Source organism: Cebus imitator, unplaced genomic scaffold, assembly GCF_001604975.1.
Source record: "Cebus imitator isolate Cc_AM_T3 unplaced genomic scaffold, Cebus_imitator-1.0 Scaffold85, whole genome shotgun sequence".
NCBI classification, from domain to species: Eukaryota; Metazoa; Chordata; class Mammalia; order Primates; family Cebidae; genus Cebus; species Cebus imitator.
In genome coordinates this window covers 106969-121594 of record NW_016107400.1, presented here as the reverse complement: position 1 = coordinate 121594, position 14626 = coordinate 106969, and the positions used below count along the sequence as shown (strand labels likewise).

The following is a 14626-nucleotide window of genomic DNA, read 5'->3' as shown; positions in this document are numbered from 1 at the left end:
CTCCCAAAGTGCTGGGATTACAGGCGTGAGCCACTGCGCCCGGCCTAATTTTGTATTTTTAGTAGAAATGGTTTCTCCATGTTGGTCAAGCTGGTCTCGAACTCCTGACCTCAGGTGGTCTGCCCACCTTGGCCTCCCAAAGTGCTGGGATTCTGGGCATAAGCCACCGTTCCCGGCCAACTTTACCTTTTAAAAGTTCTTGTCATATCATATTTTGAGCTTTATAGCAACCTATATGTATTATTACTCTCTTTTTACAGATGAACAAAAGCTTAAGGATCAAAGAGTTGCTTGGTCAGGGTACAGGCAAGGGAGAGCTGAGGACCTGCTGCACTGCAGGCTCTCGGCTCTCCCTTACCCTCTGCCCCCTTCTCACTCACCCTCTCACTGAGCCTCTGCCCCCTTCCCACAGCCTAGGATTCGGCCCTGGCAGCTCCCAGCCCAGGTCACTCACGCCTCCACCAGGTTCATCATCATGGGCCTCATCTTGAGCTCCTCCACAGTTTGAGCCACAGCCTGCCTCACAGCCTGCAGAGAGATCAAAATGAGTCAACAGAGAGAGAGAGAATACAGGAGTGTACACTTAAGTGCCTCTCAGATCTTTACTGAACATTTCCTTTGTGCTACATAGGGTCCCTGCATTGAGGCGCTCACAGTCTGGTGGAAGAAGCAGACAAGGAAATAGGCAATTGCAGTACTGTGTAGGGTGCATATAGGAGGGTCTCCTAAGTCAGTCTTGGGTGCCAGGAAGACTTCTTGGAAGAGGTGATGCCCAAGCTGAAACTTGGAAGGTGAATGAGAGTTAACCGGGCAGAGGGTTTGGGGTGGTCAGGTTTTAGGAGCAGAGCGGAGAGCATATTTAAAAACCTGGAGGCAGGAGAAGGTGCAGGGAGGATGGGGAGCTGAAAATAGTTCAGCTCAGGGAGGTAACCAAATGGACTCTTCTAAGCACTCTGAGTGCTCTAATTACCCTGTGATGACAGGTATAAATCAGGACATGGTTGTCCTAAGCATATCTGGTGTGTGGTTCTGGCAGGGAGAGTGGTGAGAGATGAAGCTAGAGAGGCAAGCAGTGCTTGGGCTGTGGAGGCAACATAAACTATCCACGGCATTGGTAGCCAACAGAAAGTTTTATACACAGGTAGGCCACAATCTGATTTGCATTTTTAAAAAATGTCTTTAGAGATGTAACAGCTAGTTTTATAACAAGCTATAGTAAATTTAAAAGCAAGGGAACATAGAGGAAGGTAGGTTTAATGCTGATTGGTGATTTGGGAAAGCTTCCCATAGGAGATATCATTTGGACTGGTCTTGAAGGACCAGTATTTTTAATAGGCAGAAGGAGAGAGGGTTTACTTACCAATGCAAGTGAATAGTACAGTTTTTTGCCTTATGGAAGGAAGACTGACTCAGATCATTTTAAACTGAGAGAACTGCCTGAGCAAAGGCAAGGTGACATGAAAACATGGGCTGGATTAGTTGAACAGGAGTAGGTCAGGATGAATATGGTACTTTAGAGGAGGCCAGGGGAGGTCTCCAGAGAAGGAAAAAGAGAAAGGTTTGGGCTGTCTCTGAGCTTGGGAGCTTTGGTTTCACTTACGAGGAAGGGTTCATTATGTGTCTTCCTCCTGAGCAGGTCAAATGTGAGTTCTTCTAGCCCCTGTGCCTGGATCTGTTCCAGCCCAATGGTCTTGAGCATTTGAGTGGCTTCAAAGCGGTCCTGAGATGAGGGTTAGAGGGGAGGTGTGAAAGATGGATTCCCTTCTTCATCCCCTAACCCTGTCTTAGTGTTGGGAAAGGAAGGGTACAGGCAGCCCAGAGCTTACCTCAAGGACACTGGAAGAACACAGCTGGTCTAGGATGGCCCTGATGACTGGGGCTGAGTGCACATGCATCACCTTGACCAGCATCCTAAGGGCCTATGAGGGGCAGGGTGGGACAGGGTGTACAGGGCCTAGAGACATCTGCCTGGCCAGGTGGACTTGAGGCCTGAGGCTAGAACTGGTGAGGAACAGCTAAGGTCCTTTTTCCTGCCTCTTGGCCTCTTGAGAAGTTCATGTGTGCATATACATAAATGAACACCCATACCTATCAGATATATACAGACACATGTACACTTAAATGTCCATATGATCCCATACTCAGACATGGACATAGTCATAAGCACACAGAGGATCCTGCAGTGCTCTACCACCAGGATGGCAAGATCAGACCACACCCAATTCAGCAGTGGCTTCTGTTTCCTGAGGGATCCCAGCCTCCTGCCCCTCACACCTTCATCCGCTGGGTTTTCAGTCCTTGGCATAGGCACTGCAACAAGAACTCTTGGACCATGTTGCTGCAGGGCCTCAGGAAACCCAGGCACAGGGCTGCCTCCAGAGATGCTTCACTGGACGACTCCTTGATCAGTGTCTGCAGTACAGGCACCAGCTTGCCCTCATCCCCAACTTGAGTCCTCTGTGAGGGAGACAGGACACAGAGGATTCATGGGTAGGGGGATAAGGGCAAGCTGGTGCCTGTACTTGGTAGGGGAAGGGGCTGTGTCTTTAGCCAGGCTTTGTGCTTTATGCTTCCAGACTATATTCATCTTCCTCCCTAAAATGAATCTTGTGCCTCAGATTGTTTCACCCAGTTAACTTATTGCTGTCACCTACTTGCTCCTAGGTCAGATCTCATTTCTCTAGAACTATCTCATTAATCGATCACTGTTACTCTCTTCAACACTTCTGCTGTGTTAATTCCTGTCATTTAAAAATATATACATGTGAGTGATCCCATACATCTCTTCCAATATCCTTGTCCTCTTTTCTACCCACAGAGAGACCTGATCATTACCCACAAATGCAGCTTCTCCATAATCTCCATTTCATGGATCCCACTCTCTATCACCTATTTTTCCAGCTCCCAAGACCAACAGTTTGATTCCACAAGGGACTAATAATCCATTGAGCCTGCTACCTTTGCACTCCTCCACACCTCCTTCCTTCTTGACCCAGCTTAAATTTCATGATCCTGCTGTAATCACTCCCCTTCCTCACCCCTCAGCTCCTTTACCCACTCTTGCTTCACTTTACTCCCTGGACAGAATTACAATCCTGGCTAAATCCAACTCTCCACCTTGTGCCAGCACTTCCTGGAGAAAAACACACTGACTGATCTTGTTACAACGTATGAACACAAACCTCATGTAGACCCTTAATGCTGCCTGCTAATCATACTGTTTTTCCCTGGGCTGTTCTCTTTCTCGCTCTTCTAATTCACACCCTTTCTGGAACCTCTACCACTTCTTCCTCTATTCTTACTCTCGGCTAATGACCTTGCTTTCTACTTTACTGAGAAAAGCAGCTAGAAAGGAAGTTCCATAGACTCCTACAACCACTTCTGTCCAACTTCCAACACCTTACACCCATGTGCCCTTCCTTTCTACTTGTTACTGTGGACTATAACCATCTATCTAAGGCCAGTCTCCACTTGTGTCTTAGACCTCATCTCTTCTCACCTGTTTAAGGATATCATTTAAGAACATTGCTATTTTTCACACTCTTTTCAAAGTCCTTATTTTTCTAACAACTGGATCATTACCTCTCAGAATGGAAACATGCTGTTATTTTTCTTTACTTGACTACCTCTGTGCCACCTTTCCAGCAAAACTTGGAAAGTTGTCCATACTTGCTGTCTCTAATCTCTTTCTTCCCAGTCTCTCTAAAAGCACTCAAATCACCTCCACTACTCCACCAAAAATTTGGCTCTTTTAAGATTCTCAATTGTTAAATCCACATATGAGTTCTCCGTCCTTACGTAACTTGATATGTTTGATTTCTCTTCTCTCTTGGATGTATGTTCTTCACTTGATTTTCAGAACACCACACTCTAGGTTGTCTTCCTACCCTGTTGGCCACTCCTCAGTATTTACTTGTTCCTTCCTTTCATCCTGACCTCCTAATATTGGGGTGCTCCAAAACTCAGTAATCTCATCTAGTATAGTAACATCATATGCTAACAACTCCCAGATTTCCTTCTCTAGTTCAGACTTCGGTCCTAAACTCCAAATTGTATATCTAACCGTTTACTTGCTACCTCTCTTGGAGTTCCGCTAGATGTTTTAGACATAACTTATCTAAAACTGGATTTCTGATGCAAACTCCAAACCTCTTCTGCAGCTTTCTCAACCTTAGTTGATGACACTTCATCTTTTCAGTTGCTAGACCAAAAATCTTGGCTTCATCCTTGTTTCCTCATTGTCTTTTATAACTCATTCAACCTGTCTTCAGCCTCTCAGAGTTTTGCTTTTAAAATATATCCAGAATTTGAGGCTGGGCCCAGTGGCTCATGCCTGTAATCCCAGCACTTTGGGAGACCAAGGTGGGCAGATCACCTGAGGTTGGGAGTTCGAGACCAGCCTGACCTACATGGAGAAATCCTATCTCTACTAAAAATACAAAATTAGCTGGGCATGATGGTGTGTGCCTGTAATCCCAGCTACTCAGGAGGTTGAGGCAGAAGAATCGCGTGAACCCAGGAGGCGGAGGTTGTGGTGAGCTGAGATCGCACCATTGCACTCAAACCTGGGCAACAAGAGCAAAACACCATCTAAAAATGCATATATAGGCCGGGTGCAGTGGTTTACAGCTGCAATCCCAGCACTTTGGGAGGCCGAGGCAGGCAGACCACAAGGTCAGGGGTGAGCATCCTGGCTAACACAGGGAAACCCTGTCTTTACTAAAACTACAAAAAAAATTAGCCGGGTGTGGTGGCACGTGTCTGTTGTCCCAGTTACTTGGGAGGCTGAGGCAGGAGAATCGCATCCAGGAGGTGGAGGTTGCAGTGAGCTGAAATCACGCCACTGTACTCTAGCCTGGGCAACAGAGCAAGACTCCATCTCAATATGTGTATGTATATATATATATATATATATGCAGAATTCAATCACTTCTTACCAACTCCACTGGGATCCCCATGGTCCAAGCCATTATCACATCTCATCAGGATTATTTCAGTAGCTTCTAACTGGTCTCCCTGCTTATACTTTTGGCCCCCAGCCCTCACTCTTTTTGCAGCACAACAGTCAGAGTGAATTTGAGATGTAAGTTACATCATGTTATTCCTCTGCTCAAAAACCTCCCTATTTCAATCAGAGTAAAAGCCCAAGTACTTAAAACAGTCCAGAAGGCCACATTTGACTTATTAACTTCTCTTATTAACTTTTAACCTGACCTCATTTCCTGTTGCTCTATTCTTCACATTAACCACATTGGCCCTCTTGCTTTTTTTTTTTTTAACTTTTTAAATGGTTTTATTTTATGTGTAAATAATGAACAGATATTGTACCCATAAATTCTACTTTCCAAAAACAGCTTTTTTTTTTGACAAATGGATTCTTAAATCGTACAACAATAAAAAAAAAACCAGGAGCTTTTTAAAGGAAAACCATATAATAACTTTTAAAAGGCACTGGGATTCCTCTGCTTCTAGATCATTGCTAGGCTAGAAAAATAAAGTTTGTTCTAACAGGAATCACAAGTTAGAACTGAGTATTCTCCAAAGTGGAAATTCTAGAGTGTAGTGTCACTCCAGGCAAGGATTTTTCAGTTCTCATCTCCGACATCCACAAATACCTATCAGAAGGGTTAAACCGGGTTAAACCAGGTCAAAACAGTCCGGCATAATTAGGCTTCATCAATGTCATTATGCTCTTCTAAGATGCAAATAAACCCAAACAGGAAATACTAAAAATAATATTTGACACTGTCATACAAATTATTAGTTCCTTGTTGCATCCCCCTTCTATAACATTAATAAAGGGAATATTTTAGTGCAAAGAATATTTTAATTTATACATCTGTAGCCATGAATTTTTGCCACTAGTTATTATGCAAATGCTGCCTAGTGCCATTATCCAAATAGCATAACCATTTTACGTTCACAATTCACTTTTATAGGTATAAGTAGAATTTTCATGATTCACATAAGTACATCTACCAGTGAAAATTTAACACAGATGCAATCTAACATCTGAGGATACTGGTTTCCTGATCTTTTGACTTCCTAGCCACAGATGAAGGATGCCAAAGAGACAGGATAGCAAGTCTGGCAGGATTTCTTATATGACTCGGCTGAACAAGGCAGGGTCTGTGTCTGAAACTCTCAGGGTCTGAGGACTCTCTTGGGCCCTGTCCCTTCTTCACAGGTTTTACCTTAATAGGTTATTTTAGGCCAGGCATGGTGGCTCACGCCTGTAATCCAAGCACTTTGGAGGCCAAGGCGGGCGGCTCACCTGAGGTCGGGAGTTCAAGACCAGCCTGACCAACATGGTGAAATCCCGTCTTTAAAAAAAAAAAAAATAGGTTATTTTAGAGATGATAATAAGGATGATTACCATTTAAAGAGCATAGGCATTGTACTATGTGTGCTAGGTGTTTTACATACATTATCTCATTTAGCCCTCTAACAGTACTTTCAGACAATTACAGATGATCCTCTATTTACAATGACATCCCATGGATGGGTTTATCAGGATGTAATGCCATGCCCATAATAAGTCAAGAAGTGTACTGAATGTGTGTTGTTTTTGCACCATTGTAAAGTTGAAAAATCATAAGTCAAACATCTAAATCAGGAACCATCTATATTGTCTCCATTCTCCATTTTAAGTACAAACTGTAGCTCTGAAATTTGGCATTTCAGAAATGGGGACTAGTAAGCGGCCAAGCCATATGCTTCTATTCAACTCCTGAGGGAACTGCTCAAGGACAGTGTCTTCCTCTATCAAAGCTAAGAGCTAGGTTACCCTCTTCCTCACCCAACCCACAGCTAAACCTATCACTTACCTTGTCCGGCTTTGCCCCCAATTATAGAGTATCCTCCCAATCACCTTGTCTTTAGAGACAGCAGCCCAGGAGTTAAGAGCCATTCGTAGCCCAGTCAGAGTCTCCATCCTTTGACCCTCATGTTTCTCCTTCAGCTGTTTGATGAGAGCCCGGATCACATGCTTATTCAGGCAACCTGGACAGGGAGGGTCCTCAAGTCAGGGCACAGCCACAGGTACCGCCCCTCTGCAAGGACCCATTGAACTCCACTGTGCTGTCGAGATCTAAGTTCCAAGTTGTAGGTACCAAGGTGTTGCCCATCTTCCCAGGATACCAGGGCAGCTGGCTGAGCATGAACACAATTCCAAGAACCCTCCCTCTCCCTCTCTCTAATCTCTTTTCCCTTTTCACCCCACCTTCCTCTCTCTTCAGCATACCTGGGATAGTTCTCAGACCTTGCCAAATGCTAGGTTTGAGTACGTGTATGCTCCTCACCCTTTTGTCTTTACCCAAAGGAGAAAGTGGTTCACTTTCTGAACTCCCCTCCAAGGGAGAGGACATACTCACCCAGGATGGCCAGGGTTCGGTAGGCCTCGTACTTCACTTTCTCTGGACCAGTTTGGGCCTAATTTAAGAGGCAGGTGGTAGAAACATATAATAAGGTGATGGAATGGCAGAGCTTTAGGGATTGTCTCATCTTAACTTTTCATGTTACAAAGGAGGAAAGTGAAGCCTAGAAAGTGACCTATCTATTCTCAGGTAAGGAATACAGGCAGAATTGTTCAATGGAAGGAACAATGCAGTTGGGAGTTAGATGTTTGTTCAAATCTCTATCATCTGGTATCTAGTAGCCACTTGGCCTTGGGCAAGTCCCTTGATCTCTCAGAGTTTTCATTTTCTCATTAGAAAAATACAGATACTAATTCCTGGTGGTGGTGTAAGAGTTAAATGAGATTATAGATACAAAGAATGCATGTTCCCAGTGGTAAGCGGATGTGTACATATGTGGTGCTTTCCAGAGAATGTACTCTGTTCTGGCTTTCAGACTTCCCTGGCTTGTCAGTCCAGTGTCTTTTCTGTTAGACCAGGGGAATCTTCAGATTCTTCCTTCCCCATCTTTTAGATCCAGCTGCTCTTCTAAGAGGCCAAGGACATGCAATGGGGGCATGCTGCATGGTGGTGGCTCTGCCGTTACTGGATCTGGCCTGTCATCCTAGCACCCTGGGGAGGCTTTTCTGTGCCCGTATGCCACACATCTCAGACCCTGTTTCGTTCTTTCCTAAACTCCAGCAGTTCTCAGACTCACCACCCGCTGCAGTGCCTCCATGACAAACATGTCACTGATGCGTAAGCATCCCAGAGCCTGCAGGAAGAGGGATGGAGGAAAGAGAAAGGGACCTTGGACACCGTCCCCAGGAGTTACTGTTCTCTGGACACAGGTGGAGTTTGTGCTCCACCTGTGTCAACCAGCTTTTTACTTTCCAGCTTGGCCAACTCCTGACTATAACTACCCTCCTCTATCCTTGCCTCTTCTCACCTGTGCTGCATAGAACTGCTCCTCCTCTCTGGGAGATTCCAGGCTTTTTGTGAGTTCCTGCCCATCCAAGGCAGCCAGTGCAAAGGAAGACAGAGAAGAAAACAGAATTTCAAACTAAAAGGAGTTCATCCAATCCAATCCCTTTTCCTACCCTCCCTCTGTTTTTCAGGCAAGGACTGAGGGCTGAAGGATGGTGTGAGCCCAAGGTAAGGGCACCCACAGGGAGGGAGTCCCCCATGCCCTCTCCCATATGGTCCTGACCCTTAATCTTTGCCACTTCAGGGGGTCCCAGGTAGGGTCTAAGGGCCTGGACCGCATCTCAGATTTCATAGTCAGCTTGCTCATGGGGAGATGGAACGTTTGGATGTGGGTATCCTCTTGAATGTACCTGTGTGAGAAATTGTATCAGCAGCTTTGGTCCTCTTGTACCTTCCCTCCTCAGGTTGCAACCCTGCCTGTGCCACGGGGCTGCAGCCCACCTCAGACATGGGACCAGAGGAAGACAGACAAGGACTCAGTGATATCCACCAGAGCCAAGCCAAGTTGGCTGAGCCAGGTGAAGCTGAGCCAAGCCAAGCTGCCCTATGACCCCAATTCCTCTCTGGGACCTATGGGCTGACTTGTCTCACTCCCTGGCCCACCCCTTCCTTGTCCTTCCTCACTTTCCTAGAAGATGTGGAGGGTGAGTGAGGAGAATATGGAGGCCAGCAAAACACACCTATGGTGATCTCTTATTTTCCTCAACATCTTCTCAGCCTTCCGTTCCTCTCGCTTGTCATATAGGTCATGCCAGTGCGTGTAGATCTCGGGTTTCTTGAAGTAGCAGTACGGGACCGAGTTTGGCTTGCTCGGATGCTGCCTCCAGCACTCTGGACTTGGGGGAAACTCTTCCTTTGGCACCTGGGGGTTGTAAGTGGCAGAGCAGTCAGAGGGGTCCTCTAGGCCCTTACTTGTGGGGGTATGGGGAGGAGGGGGTAAAGGGAGGGAAGGGAAGGGTGATACAGATGTCCTTTAGCCTTTCATGTGGGCTGGAGTCACAGCTACCACCTAACCCATTGCATAACTTGGGCAAGTTATTTCATCCTACCAAGGTCTCAGTCTTCTTATCTGTAATAATCCTTGTTCTGTGTCCCTACCAAGGTTGTTGTGAAGATCAAAAGAGATCCAGATTGTGAAGCCACTGGTGATCTGTAAATTGATCTAAGTACATAGTTTGGTTAGTTGAGGATCTCAAATCGCTTTGAAAATGACATTTGGGTAGGGAGATGAAAGGCAAGGTGTGGAGAGGATGTGGCTGAAAGTGGGGAAAAGACAGACTATTGCTCATTCAGATATTTGAGTACCAACTATGTGCCAAGTACTGTGCTGGGTACTGGGGTTGCAGTTATCCCTGCCCTCATGGAACTTAACAGTTTATGTGGGAAACAGACTTTCTTAACATAATGTGAAACTACAGCTGTCACTGTAATGGAGGATTTCGAGTGGGTTAGGGACTATCTCTGAAGATTTGGCTAGGATTTATCCCTGTTTCTTCTTAAGCCTTTCCTTCACTCTTTGCAACAGATCTGGGAAACACGGAAAAGGGGCTTCTGCTTGTGGTTCCCAACTTTATACTGAGAAGATCATAATAAGGGTTCTCAAGTAATTGGCATAAGTTCAAAAAATGGAGCATTGACTCACACTGAGTAGGACTGAAGATTTAGGAAAAAAAAAAAAGCTTCCCCTTTCCAAACAAAAAAATACTAGGATGTCAAATTCCATTTGGATTTTAGGTAATGAATGAAATATTCAGGACAAGTTTGTCCTAAAACACCATTTGTTGTTTATCCAAAATTCAAATATAATTGGGCATTCCGTGTTTCATCTGGTAACCCGAATTGTGAGGGTTGCTAACTGTCCCTGTGTTAACTAATAAAAATGACTCCCATTAGTAAGCACTTTCTGCATAGCCATGGCCTCCTAGACTTTATCTCATGGCAACTCTACAAAGGGAGGTGGACAGGGGTTGGTCTGTGACACAGGAAGCTCCTGAGGCTCTGAGTGGGAAGTGACTTGTCCAAGATCACAGAGTTAATGGCAGCCCCAGTGGTGAATGCCAGGTTTCTGTAAGCTGGCTTGAACGGGAAGGGATAGTTTGCTGCTCCTCCTACTTGATACAGCTCCCAGGGTTGCAAAAGTAAGGGGTCTTACCTGGTAGCAGGACAAGGGCAGGTGAACAGGAGCCATGGCTTTTCTGAGTTCTGGCAAGAGGAATAAGAGTATGTGTGTGGTTCAAATGAGATAGCAGTTGCAGGCCAGGCATGGTGGCTCCTGCCTGTAATCCCAGCACTTTGGGAAGCCAAGGCGGGCAGATCAACTGAGATCAGGAGTTCAAGACCAGCCTAACATGGTGAAACCCCATCTCTACTAAAAATACTTGAAAAAAAATTAGCCAGGGGTGGTGGCGCATGTCTGTAGTCCCAGCTACTTGGGAGACTGAGGCAGGAGAATCTCTTGAACCTGGGAGGTGGAGGTTGCAGGAGTCGAGATTGCTCCAGTGTACTCCAGCCTGGGCAACAGAGCAAGATTAAAAAAAAAAAAAAAAAAAAAAAAAAGAGAGACAGATAGCAGTTGCAAAGGTGGGTTAAAGAATTATTCATTCAGGCATTCATCTATTCAGCATTTAGTGACTACGAATACCAGGTATTTCACCAGGCACCGGGGAGGTAAGTAAGGCATAATTCCTACCTTTGAAAGGCTCATAGCCTTCTACTACCTTCCTAACTCAATATATTATTTGTGGAACAGCAGCATTGCTGTAGCCTGGGAGCTTTTCAGAAATGCAGAATCTCAGGCTTCACCTCAGGCCTACTAAATTAGGATCTTCATTTTAACACTATCCCTAGGTGATTCCTTTGTACTTCGATGTTTGAGAAACTGGTCTAGCAGGGTGTTCTCAACTTTGGCTGAATGTTAGAATTATTTGTGGGAACGTTGAACATGTCTAGGTCCTTCATCAGACTAAACAAATCAAATTCTGTGGAGGTGGGGCCTAGGCATTTTGGAAAGCTCCCCAGAAGATTCTCATGTGCAGCTGAGGGTGAAAACCACTGGTGTCATTCAGTTTCTGAAACTTGAGTGTGCATTAGAATCACCTGGAGAGGCCGGGCATGGTGGTTTACATCTGTAATTCTAGCCCTTTGGGAGGCCAAAGCAGGCAGATTGCTTGAGCCCAGGAGGCAACATAGTGAGACCACCCCCTAACCCTCAATTTAAAAAAATCACTTGGAAAAAAAAAATCACTTGGAGAGTTTGTTAAAACACAGATTTCCAGGACTCATACCCACAGTATCGGATTCACTAGATTAAGGGTGGGGTCTGAGAATTTGCATTTCCATTTTTTTGAGATAGATTCTTGCTCTGTCACCTGGGCTGCTGAAATGCAGTGTCATGATCTTGGCTCAGTGCAACCTCTGCCTCCAAGGTTCAAGTGGTTCTCCTACCTCAGCTTCCCGAGTTGCTGGGATTACAGGTATGTGCCACCACACCCAGCTATTTTTTGTAATTTTAGTAGAGATGGGCTTTCACCATGTTGGCCAGGCTAGTCTCAAACTCTTGGTCTCAAGTGATCTGCCCCTGCTTGATCTGCCCCTTGGCCTCCCAAAGTGCTGAGATTACAGGCATGAGCCGCCGTGCCTGGCTGAGAATTTGCATTTCTAACAAGATGCTGATGCTGCTGGTCATGGGATCACGTTTTGAGGACCACTGTTCTAGCTGGAGAGACAGAAGTGTTTCTTAGTGATTAACAGAGGGAAACAAATGTGAAGATAGATATAGACACAAGTGGTACACATGAGAGGTACCTAACCTGGCTGGGAGGATCAGGGAAAGTTTTCTAGAGGAAACTGCACAAGCTGAGTCTTCAATACAAACAGGAGCTAGCCAGATAGATAAGTGGGAAGAGCATTAGACACAGGGAACGCTCTATACAAAGATTTGGAGGCATGAGAGTTGAGGGTAAAGAGCAGGGTGCAGGTGTGGAAGCAGAAGCTAGGGAGACACACAAGTGTCCCATCTTAGAGGGCCCTGTAGGCCCTGCTGAGGAGCCTGAGACTTACCTTGAGGACTGTGCAGAGCCATCAAAGTGTCTAAGGGCCTGCCCTGATGTTTCCCTTGAGTTTGCCGAACTCACCTAGATCGTTGCCTGGGAGTAGGAGCCAGGTAGCATTTCTTTTTCAGGCTCCTGCTCCTGGCTCCATTTCTGTCCTTCCCAGCCTCACCTTTGGTCCTGTCTGGATATTCCAGCCATGGGTACAGGAACATTGACCTGGAGACATCAAAAATATCAGTTAATTTTTCACAGGCCATCTTCTTCTCCTGGTGGGGCCAGAGGGAATCTGCAGCAGGGAATACAAGGCTTTCAGGGAAGTGGGGGCATAGCTGGAGGAGACCTGTCCTCTGGTGCAAGAAGTACAGGTGAGGTGTCTGGACTTCTGGAGGTAGAAGCTTCCAAGTGCTAAGCAACCAGGTTACTTTGGTAAATAGAACACTTAGGTTTCATTTCTGAGCCCCAGCTCTGGCATCTACTGGCCTGTGGACTTGAGCTAGTCACATTACTTTCTGAGCTTCAGTTTCCTCACTGGAAAAGTAGGAAAGTCATGCCTGTCTGGCTTAACTAGAAGGCCTGTGGTGAGGCATAAACTGGAGAAGAAAGTCAAACCATCTGGTGAACTGTCAAGCTCAAATAAGCCCATGTTAGGATCAGGGATTGTTTTTAGGATTAGTCATCAGGAAAATGTCAGGGATGGGAAAGTCCCTTTTAAAAAAAAATTTTTTTTTTTTTTTGCTTTTTGAGAGGGAGTCTTGTTCTGTCTCCCAGACTAAAGCACAGTGGCATGATCTTGGCTCACTGCACTCTCTGCCCCTCAGGTTCAAGCAATTCTCCTGCTTCAGCCTCCCAGGCAGCTGAGACAACAGGTGCATGCCATCATGCTGGGCTAATTTTTGTATTTTTAGTAGATAGGGTTTTACCATGTGTGCCACGCTGGTCCCAAACTTCTGATCTCAGGTGATCTGCCCGCCTTGGCCTCCCAACATGCTGGCATTACAGGTGTGAGCCACTGCACCCGGCCCCAGAAAGTCCCTTTTATATACATCCCCTCACCATCTTTGGTAGCAAAAGACCAAACTCTTATCTGTGTGGTAAGGAGCTGCTTTATTTTTTTAAACTTTATTTTATTTTACTTTAAGTTCCAGGATACATGTGCAGAATGTACAGGTTTGTTGCATAGATAAATGGTAAATGTGTGCCATGGTGGTTTGCTGTACCTAAGTATTAAACCTAGCATGCATTAGCTATTTGACCTGATGAAGGAGCTGCCTTTCATATCTCTTACTTTTGCATATGCTGTTCCCTCTGTCAGTCTTTTTCCTTTTAAACCTGTTAAATTGTCACACAGATCTTTCAAAAAGTCCACTCAAATGTTATCTCATCTCTGAAGTCTTTTTCTTCCCCAGGGTTCCTGCCCCACCCCACTCAGTGATGCAATTTCCTCTCCCTACAGCATGACCACAGCTTTTTGTACATTTTGCTTTAAGTGTTTTTCATATGTATAATCTGTTCATAGGTCTGTCTTCCTTATTGGACTATGAGCTGCCTAAAGGAAATATTGTGGTTTGTGGTCTATTCACCCCTGTAATTTTACTCCCCACTCCTCAGTCCTCTCTTTCCCTAACGCATTGCCCATCATAGTGCCTGGCACACCACAGGCAGCAAGAAAACATGGGCCACCAAGTCATCAGGCTTAACATCACTGGTACACTGACAACATGTGCTCTGATGAGCTGCACCAAGAAAGACATCATCTATGTGGTATTCCTACCAAAAATGTTTAACCCGAATCTAATTAAAGAATCAGGCAAATTAAGAAAATTTAGAGAAAATAGTCTATAAAAATCTGATCAGAACTCCTAAATAGTATCAATGTCCTTAAAGACAAGAAAGTATATATTAAAGGACATGAAAGAAGCATGACTGGTGGCTCATGCCTGTAATCCCAGCACTTTGGGAGGCTGAGGCAGTTGGATCACAAGTTCAGGAGATCGAGACCATCCTGGCCAACATGGTGAAACCCTGTCTCTACTAAAAATACAAAAATTAGCTGGATGTGGTAGCACATGCCTGTAATCCCAGCTACTCAGGAGGCTGAGGCAGGAGAATTGCTTGAACCAGGGAGTCGGAGGTTGCAATGAGTCACAGCACTCCAGCCTGGTGATAGAGCGAGACTCCCTCTCATCATCATCA

The 14626-nt window shown here is 45.4% G+C and overlaps 1 protein-coding gene across 1 annotated transcript in view; it reads right to left on the bottom strand.

Moving 5' to 3' along the window:
• HEATR9 (HEAT repeat containing 9) overlaps positions 1 to 12690 on the bottom strand; it is a 14576-nt gene extending 1886 nt beyond the window's left edge. The window contains exons 1-12 of the mRNA XM_017534198.2: positions 12603 to 12690; positions 10534 to 10583; positions 9062 to 9243; positions 8605 to 8731; positions 8344 to 8400; positions 8113 to 8169; positions 7374 to 7431; positions 6872 to 7002; positions 2275 to 2457; positions 1827 to 1919; positions 1601 to 1720; positions 455 to 528 (exon numbers count right to left, since the gene is read on the bottom strand). Coding sequence (XP_017389687.1) covers positions 455 to 528; positions 1601 to 1720; positions 1827 to 1919; positions 2275 to 2457; positions 6872 to 7002; positions 7374 to 7431; positions 8113 to 8169; positions 8344 to 8400; positions 8605 to 8731; positions 9062 to 9243; positions 10534 to 10583; positions 12603 to 12690 — 1220 coding nt within the window. The remainder of the gene's footprint in view (positions 1 to 454; positions 529 to 1600; positions 1721 to 1826; positions 1920 to 2274; positions 2458 to 6871; positions 7003 to 7373; positions 7432 to 8112; positions 8170 to 8343; positions 8401 to 8604; positions 8732 to 9061; positions 9244 to 10533; positions 10584 to 12602) is intronic.
• Positions 12691 to 14626: the final 1936 nt, after the last annotated feature.